At 36.1% G+C, this 9,333-nt stretch overlaps 1 protein-coding gene across 1 annotated transcript; it reads right to left on the reverse strand.

The window, feature by feature from the left end:
* Window positions 1–3,126: 3,126 nt before the first annotated feature.
* On the reverse strand, window positions 3,127–3,953 carry LOC123465581 (actin-related protein 2/3 complex subunit 3). Its single transcript, XM_045164967.1, has one exon. It carries the CDS (start codon window positions 3,915–3,917, stop codon window positions 3,381–3,383), a length of 537 nt encoding a protein of 178 aa, XP_045020902.1. The 5' UTR covers window positions 3,918–3,953; the 3' UTR covers window positions 3,127–3,380.
* Between the last annotated feature and the right edge of the window lie 5,380 nt (window positions 3,954–9,333).

Here is a 9,333-nt window from a genome sequence, read left to right on the forward strand (position 1 = left end):
AACAGTGATTTATGGAGGCATTAAATCTGGGTGAGGGGAAGCTGAAAAAGTCAAACCTCTGACCTAATGCTTTTGTAAAAGTATAAAAGAAAACCTGATGCTTGAAATAAACATACAGTCCCGCACCTTGAGTCAGAGGCTGCATCATTCTCTGCTGACATGGCTCATCTCTTCAGGCTGATTCCCTGGCTACTGAAACCACCTTTATGGCAGAAAGTGAAGAAGACCTGAAGAGACTCTTGATGAAAGTGAAAAAGGAGAGTGAAAAAGTTGGCTTAAAGCTCAACATTAAGAAAACGAAGATCGTGACATCCAGTCCCATCACTTCATGGGAAATAGATGGGGAAACAGTGGCTGATTTTATTTTGGGGGGCTCCAAAATCACTGCAGATGGTGACTGCAGCCATGAAATTAAAAGACACTTACTCCTTGGAAGGAAAGTTATGACCAACCTAGACAGCATATTAAAAAGAAGAGATATTACTTTGTCAGCAAAGGTCTGTCTAGTCAAGGATGTGGTTTTTCCAGTGGTCATGTATGGATGTGAGAGTTGGACTATAGAGAAAGCTGAGTGCAGAAGAATTGATGCTTTTGAAATGTGGTATTGGAGAAGACTCTTGAGAGTCCCTTGGACTGTGAGGAGATCCAACCAGTCCATCCTAAAGGAAATCAGTTCTGGGTGTTCATTGAAAAGACTGATGTTGAAGTTGAAACTCCAATACTTTGATCACCTGATGCAAAGACCTGACTCATTTGAAAAGACCCTGATGTGGGAAAGATTGAGGGCAGGAGGAGAAGGGGATGACAGAGGATGAGATGGTTGGATGGCATCATCAATTCAATGGACATGGGTTTAGGTGGACTCCAGGAGTTGGTGATGGAAAGGGAGGCCTGGCATGCTGTGGTTCATGGGGTCGCAAAGAGTCCGACACAACTGAGTGACTGAATTGAACTGAAGTAATAGTCCATTGTATTTTATGTCTGAGTAATGTTCCATGTACACCACATGTTTTCTGTGGTAATTGTCTTTTATGTCTAAGTAATAGTCCATGTACACCACATCTTCTCTGTGGTAAAAGTGCTGTAATGAAAATGGAGGTTCCTATATCTTTTTGGATCCATGTTTTCATTTTCTTTTGGTATATATCCAGTCCAGTCCAGGTTCAATGCACAATACTGGATGCTTGGGGCTGGTGCACTGGGACGACCCAGAGGGATGGTATGGGGAGGGAGGAGGGAGGAGGGTTCAGGATGGGGAACACATGTATACCTGTGGCGGATTCATTTTGATATTTGGCAAAACTAATACCATTATGTAAAATTTAAAAATAAAATAAAATTAAAAAAAAAGAAAGTCATATATATATATCCAGAAGTGGAATTGCTGGGTCATATGGTTGTTCATTTTTTTTATTTTTCTGAGGAACCTCCATACTTTATCCTTGATAGCTGTACCAGTTTATATTCTCACTAACAGTGTACTAAGTTTCCCTTTCTCACCTTTCTCAGAAACACTTGCTATTTGTTGTCTTTTTGATGATAGCCATTCTAACAGGTAGGAGGTCGTATCTAATGGTAGCTTTGATTTGCCTTTATGTGATGTTTAATGATGTTTAGCATCTTTTCACATGCTTGTTGGTCATATGTGTGACTTCTTCAAAAATTTATGCTCCTTAGTTCTTTTCAGGATCCATTGATATTTTAGGATTATTTGTTTTAATTCTATGAAAAAATGTCACAGATATTTTGATAGGAATTACATAAATCTGTAGATTGCCTTTGGGAAGTATGGACAGTTTAATGATATTAATTATTTTAATCCAGAATATGAGATATCTTCCCATTTATTTGTTTCATCTCCTGTTTCCTTCATTAAGTCTTTTAGGTTTCAGAGTATAGTTTCTCCATATCCTTAGATAAATATATTCCAAGGTATTTTATTCTTTATTATGTGGTTTTTAAATGAGGTGGTTTTCTTGATTTCTCTTTCTGATAGTACATTATTGCTATGTAGAAAAGCAATATATATTTGTATATTAATCTTGTATCTTGCAACTCTTTTGAATTCATTCAGATATTTATTGGTGGAGACTAGTGTTTTCTATATAGAGTAGATATCATCTGCAAATCCTGACAGTTTCCATTCCTACCTTCCAATTTGGATGTTCTTTATTTCCTTTTCTTGTCTGTTGTGTCTAGGGCTTCCAATGCTATATTAAATAGAAATGATGAGAGTGGGCATCCTTGTCTTGTTCCTAATGTTGGATGAAAGGCTTTAAGCTCTTTATCATTGAGTGTAATGTTACACATGTATGTCATAAATGGCTTTATTTGTTGAGTCTTGTTACTTATATATCAATTTTGTTCAGAGTTTCTAATATGAATGTAGATAAATTTTCTCAAAGGTTTTCACTGCATCTATTGAAATAATCATGTGACATTTATCTTCTGTTTTAATAATACAATGTACCATATTGATTTATTTGTTGATTTGTATCATACTCTGGATTAAATCTCAGTTGATCATGGTGTGTGATCCTTTAAAAATATTATTGAATTTGGTTTATGAAATTTTGTTGATAATTTTTTATTTATTCATCAGAGACATTGACCCACAATTTTTTTTTTTTTTTTTTTTTTTTTTTTTTGTATGTTGTTGCTGTATGGTTTTGGTATCAGGGTAGTGGTGACATTTTAGAAAGTATTTGGAAGTATTCCCTCGTCTCCAGCTTTGGGATTAGTTTGAGAAAGCTGGACATTAAGTATTCCATTAGTATACATTTTGCCAAATATTCCATTAGTATACATTTTGCCAAATATTCCATTAGTATACATTTGGCCAAACTTCCATGAGAAGATATCCAGTCCTGGACTTTGATTTTGGGGATAGTTTTGATTGCTGACTCAGTTTCAATACTAATAATTGATCTGTTCAGATTATCTGCTTATTTCTGGTTTAGTCTTAGAAGATTGTGTATTTCCAGGAATTCAACCACTTCTTTTAGGTTTTCCAGTTTTGAGGGGTATATAGTTCATAGTATTCTCTATATGTGGAAACTTTTCTTTCATTTCTTATTTTATTTACTTGTTTGTTCTCTCTTTCTTTCTTTTTTTTTTTTTCTGACATGAAATGTTAGAAATTTCTTTATTATTATTTATTAAGCACCAGCTTAATACTGCAGACATTTCAAATCACCAGGCAACAACTCATTTTTCCCCACCCATCCCACCCCAAATTCTTGATAAAGACCTCTTCAAGTACAGACACACGCTCTTCTCTCCTCTGTATAAAACTTTATGAAATAAAGGCAAAGAACTGTGTACATCTTGCTGTGAATGCTGCCCACGGCTGTGGAGCCAGGGTCCACCCGAGGCTGCCTTTATTGTCCAGGTCCTGAAAGACTCTTGTTCATGAACTGTCTCTTCACAAAGCAAGTCCACCACTTGCTGGGTTTATCATTCTGAGGGTCAAAAACTTTCTCACAAAGTCTCAGTCCAGTCTCTTGCCTCAGTTGTTGTAAGTAGGCCCTCATCACCTCATCTTCCTGTTTGTTCGCAGGTTTGGCGTAAATGGCATTAAGTGGAAAACCAGGCTCTCCAGGAATGGGAAAATTAGTGATTCCCAGTGTATACATTTCTTTCTCGCCTTGGCTTTTAGAATTGCACTTTTGGAGTTTCTTTAGACACTCAGAAATGTAGAGAGTTATATATATTAAGGTCCTATCGGCTTCATTCTTAATTTCATAGTTTTTGAAGAAGACATTGGCCTTAAAGTAATAGATAGCTTCATCCACAATATCTGTATCTTTTGTCTCTCTAGGGGCAGGTCCTTTGAACTGACTTCTGATAGGCAATAGTGCCATGTTTCCAATGAGTTTGGTGTCAGGGTCCATGAGGGAAGAGTGGTAAGCTGGCATCTTGCAGGCGCCCGGGTCTCCACCCCAACGAAGAGAATCTCTCTCTTTCTTTCTTAGCACCGCCAAAGGCTTATCAATTTCTGCTTATTCTTTTATCAAATTTATAGGACTTATCATATCAATTTCTGTTACTGTTTCAAAAGACTAGCTTTTTGTTTCATTGATGTTATCTACCAGTTTCTTTTTCAGTCTCTTATGTATTTCAACTCTAATTTTATTATTTCCTTCATTCTGCTGACTTTGGGCTTTGCTTGTTCTTTATCTAACTTGTTAAGTTGGTACATTAAGTTGTTTAATTGAGATTTTTCTTGTTTCTTGAGGGAGACTTGTATGGTTAAAAAAAAATCCACTTAGAGCTGTTTTTGCTAGAACTCAAAGATTTTGAAAAGTTGTATTTCTATTTTCATTTGTCTCAAGACGCTTTCTTGTTTCTTCTTCAATTTATTCATTGACCCATTGGTTTTCTCACTGCGTCTTTTCAGTCGTGTCCGACTCTATGCGACCCCATGGACTGCAGCCTACCAGGCTTCTCCGTCCATGGGATTCTCCAGGCAAGAACACTGGAGTGGGTTGCCATTTCCTTCTCCAATGCATTAAAGTGGAAAGTGAAAGTGAAGTCACTCAGTCGTGTCTGACTCTTAGCAACCCCATGTACTACACCCTACCAGGCTCTTCCATCCATGGGATTTTCCAGGCTTTTTTAGTATGCTTGTTTTCTTTTTGTTTCATTTTTTCTTGTAATTTATTTCTAGTTTCCTGTTGCTGGGGTTGGAAAAAGAAAGTTGGATATAACTTCTATCCTCTTAAATTAACTGAGATTTGTTTTGTGGCCTAGAATATGATCTAATCCAGAGAATATTTCATGTGCACTTGAAAGAAAGTGTATTTTGCTGTTTGGGAGCTGTCCTGTTGATGCCTACTAAGTCAAACTTGTTTAATATGTCATCTAAAACCACTGTTTCCTTATTGTTATACTGTCAGGACTATCTATTGATGTATGTGGTTGTTAAAGTCCCCTACTATTATTATATTACTTTCAATTTTTTCCTTTATATTGTTAAAGTTTCTGTATATACTTAGATATTCCTGTGTTAGGTGCATCTGAATTTACGAATGCTATATTCTGTTTTTTAATTGATTTATTTATCACTATATAATGCCTTTATTTGCTTTTCTTATAGACTTTGTTTTAAAATCTAATTTGCCTGATGTGAATGTTGGTGCAAAATTTTTAAAAATTTCACTTTTATCTGTTTTGTGTATTTAGCTCTGAAGTGAATCTCTTCTTTGTAGCATACAGATGTATCTTTGTTTATCCAGTCACTCTGTGTATTTTGATTGGAGCATTTAGTCCATTGAGATTTAAAATCATTATTGATAGACATGTCATTATTTCCATTTTATTACTTGTTTTCTAGTTGCTGTTGTAGTTTTTCTTTGTTCTTTTCTTATTTTAGTCTTTTCTCTTGTGGTTAATGATTTTGTTTAGTATTACATTCATGTTCCTTTCTTTCTAGGTTTGGATGTCTACTGTAGATCTTTGATTTGTAGTTACCAAATAATTTTGGTATAATTTTAACTATTTGTTTTAAACTTATAATCATTTCAGTGCAAACATAATTTAAAAGTTATATTTTTTACTTCCACACATTTTGGATTTTATGTCATGGTTTATATTTCGATATCTATTCTTTAACTTTTTAATGTACTTATAGATGATTTTAGATTTCTTTTTCCTTTTAGCCTCATACTAGCTTATTTAAATGATTCATCTACTGCTTTTACTACATATTTGCCCTTTTATTGGATTTTCCCCTCCTTATATTTTCTTCTTTCTTGTTATAGACTTTTTTTTTTCACTTAAAGACCATTTCACATTTCTTATAAGGTCAATGTAGTTGTGATGAACTGTTACTTTTTGCTTGCTGGAAAAACATTTCTCCTTCAGTTTTGAATGATATCCTTGCTGGATAGAGTATCTTAGAATGTAGATATTCCCTTTCAGCCCTTAAAAAATATCACGACACTTCCTTTGTGCTTGAAAAGTTTCTGCTGAAAACTCAGCTTATAGCCTTATTGGGGGGGGGGATGCCTTGCATGTGGTAATTTTTTTTTATTTTTCTTTAAAATTTAAAGAAATTTTAAAATTCTTTCTTTTTAAAATCCTTTAAAATTCTCTTTATTTTAAACGTTTGCCATTTTAATTACAATATTTTTTAATTTATTTCTTTTTAATTTAAGGATAATTGCTTTACAGAATTTCGCTGTTTTCTGTCAAACCTCAACATGAATGAGGAATAAGTATACATATATGCCCTCCCGTTTGAACCTCCCTCCAATATCCCTCCCCATCCCACTCCTCTAGGTTGATACAGAGCCCCTGTTTGAGTTTCCTGAGCCTTACAGCAAATTCCTGTTGGCTATCTATTTTACATATGGTAATGTAAGTTTCCACCACATTAATCTCTCCATATATCTCACCTTCTCATCCCCTCTCCCCATGTCCATAAGTCTATTCTCTATATCTGTTTCTCCATTGCTGCCCTGTAAGTAAATTATTCAGTACTGTTTTCCTAAATTCCATATATATGCGTTAGAATACGATATTTATTTTTCTCTGTCTGACTTACTAAACTCTATGTAACAAGCTGTAGGTTCACCTACCTTATTATAACTGACTCAAATGTGTTCCTTTTATGGCTGTGTAATATTCTATTGTGTATATGTACTACAACTTCTTTATCTATTCATCTGTCAATTGACATCAGGTTGCTTCCATGTGCCAGCTATTTTGAATAATGCTGCAATGAACAATGGATACATGTGTCCATTTCAATTTTTCTTTCCTCAGGGTATATGCCTAGGAGTTGGATTGCTGGGCATATGGTAATTTTATTCCTAGTTTTTTAAGGAATCTCCACACCATCTTCCATAGGGGCTGTATCAATCTACATTCCCACCAACAGTACAAGAGTGTTCCCTTTTCTCCACACCCTTTCCAGCATTTATTGTTTGTAGACATTTGATGACAGCCATTCCAACTGGTGTGAAGTGATATCTCATTGTAATTTTTATTTGGATTTCTCTGATAATGAGTGATTGTTGACCATCTTTTCATGTGTTTGTTAACAATCTATATGTCTTCTTTGGAGAAATGTCTGTTTAGGTCTTTTTCCCAAAGCAAGACCCTCTATGATCCACCTCCAAAAGTAATGCAAATAAAAACAAAATCAAATAAGTGGGACCTGACTAAATTTAAAAGCTTTTGTACAGCAAAGGAAACTATAAGTTAGGTCAAAAGACAACCCTCAGAATGGGAGAAAATAATAGCAAATGAAACAACTCAATACCAGAAAAATAATTATGATATATTTTCATGTGTTGCACTCACATCATCTTATTGAGACTCTACTTCTTTATTTTTTATGAATTTTTTGTAATTTTTTTTAATTGGAAGATAATTTCTTTAAAATATTGTGGGGGTTATTGCCATGTATCGACATAAATCACACATGAAGGAGATCAGCCCTGGGATTTCTTTGGAAGGAATGATGCTAAAGCTGAAACTCCAGTACTTTGGCCACCTCATGCGAAGAGTTGACTCATCGGAAAAGACTCGGATGCTGGGAGGGATTGGGGGCAGGAGGAGAAGGGGACGACAGAGGATGAGATGGCTGGATGGCATCACTGACTCCATGGACGTGAGTCTGAGTGAACTCCAGGAGTTGGTGATGGACAGGGAGGCCTGGCGTGCTGCGAGTCATGGGGTCGCAAAGAGTCAGACACGACTGAGCGACTGAACTGAACTGACTGAACTGAATATTCCATTGTGTATATGTAACACGACTTCTTTATCCATTCGTCTACTGACGGGCATCTAGGTTGTTTCCATGTCCTAACTATTGTAAAGTGTTGCAATGAACACTGCACTATGTACAATGTGTTTCTTTCAATTCTGCTTTCCTCAGTGTGTATCCCGAGAAATGGGGTTGCTCTGTCTTTGGCCCACTTTTTGATTGTGCTGTTTGCTTTTCTGGCTTTGAGCTCCATGAGCTGATTGCATACTTTGGAGATTAATTCTTTGTCAATTGCTTCATTTGCTATTATTTTCTCCCATTCAGAAAGTTGCTTTTTCACCTTGCTTATAAATTCCTTCATTATGCAAAAGATTTTAAGTTTAATAAGGTCCCACTTGTATATTTTTGTTTGTATTTCTAAATACTCTGGCAAATCGGTCATAGAGGATCTTGCTGTGAGTTTTGTTTGTATTTCCAATAATCTGGCAGGTGCATCAAAGAGGATCTTACTTGTTCTGGTTATGTTTTCCTCTAAGGCTTTTATACTTTCTGAACTTATATTTATATTTTTAATCCCTTTTGAGTTTATTTTTGGGTATGATGTTAGAAAGTGTTTTAGTTTCTTTCTTTTACATATGGTTGACCAGTTTTCCCAGCACCACTTGTTAAAGAGATAGTCTTTTCTCCACTGTATCTTTTTTTTTTTTCCTCTCTTTTGTCAAAGATAAGGTGTCCTGCCTGGAGCCAGCATGAGGAACTCTGCCCATGGCAAAGGTCATGAGGAAGGAGGCTCAGCATACACAAAGGCGGGATCGAGCCTCAGGAGTCCCCCTGGAAATCCTCGAGCACCTACCCCCAAAACCAGAGTATGCCTACTTTACTGCTTTGTGCTCTCACCTACACCTCTGACTTTATGGGGGGCTGTCCCCCACCACCTCTCTCTGAAAAAGAGTTAACTTACAGCTCCAGTTAATAAAGTTCCTGGGTGTGACAAGAGTGTTTCAACCTACAAACTCTTTTGGAAGCCCTCTAGCCTGCCTGAACATGTTCTTCGAGCCACATGTGATTGTTCAGAGGCTCCCAACCGTGAGAGGCATGAGATGTTCTAAACTCTCTAAATATAGATTCCTTTGAGCAGTTAAAAGATTGATTAGAAATTGTATTGGTGAAGGGTTTTTCACCTGTTGGGCCAATGTTTGCTGCTAAGTTTCCATATCCCTTACCTACTGTGTCCCTGGGAGTGTATTGATTAATATAATTCTTGTATAGGAATGTAAGTAATAGCTTTAATGTTTGTAAACTTGGACCCTTGAGTTAATTATTTTCTTGTTATAGCCCTCCACACCTTTGCCCTATAGGAATGCAACTTTATCTAATGCTTTTGGAGGGTGGCGCCTGACTTTAGAATAATCACCTTTAGAGAAAAATAAGTTTTCTGAAGAAAGGATATTAAAATGTTAACAGGCCTCCTGGCCAGAAGATGATGTAAATCACCTAAACTTTTGCATATGATAAGTTTTCAGGAAGAAAGCCTGGCTTACTGCTGACTCTACCCCTTCCCCCATTATCCTCTATGCACAACTTAAGGTATAAAAACTACTTTGGAAAATAAAGTGTGG

This window comes from Bubalus bubalis, chromosome 3 (assembly GCF_019923935.1).
Source record: "Bubalus bubalis isolate 160015118507 breed Murrah chromosome 3, NDDB_SH_1, whole genome shotgun sequence".
In the NCBI taxonomy this organism is placed as follows: Eukaryota; Metazoa; Chordata; class Mammalia; order Artiodactyla; family Bovidae; genus Bubalus; species Bubalus bubalis.

Excerpts from the sequence above, each read along its gene's own strand:
- LOC123465581 (XM_045164967.1), bottom strand. The coding sequence starts at position 3,917 with ATGCCAGCTTACCACTCTTCCCTCATGGACCCTGACACCAAACTCATT.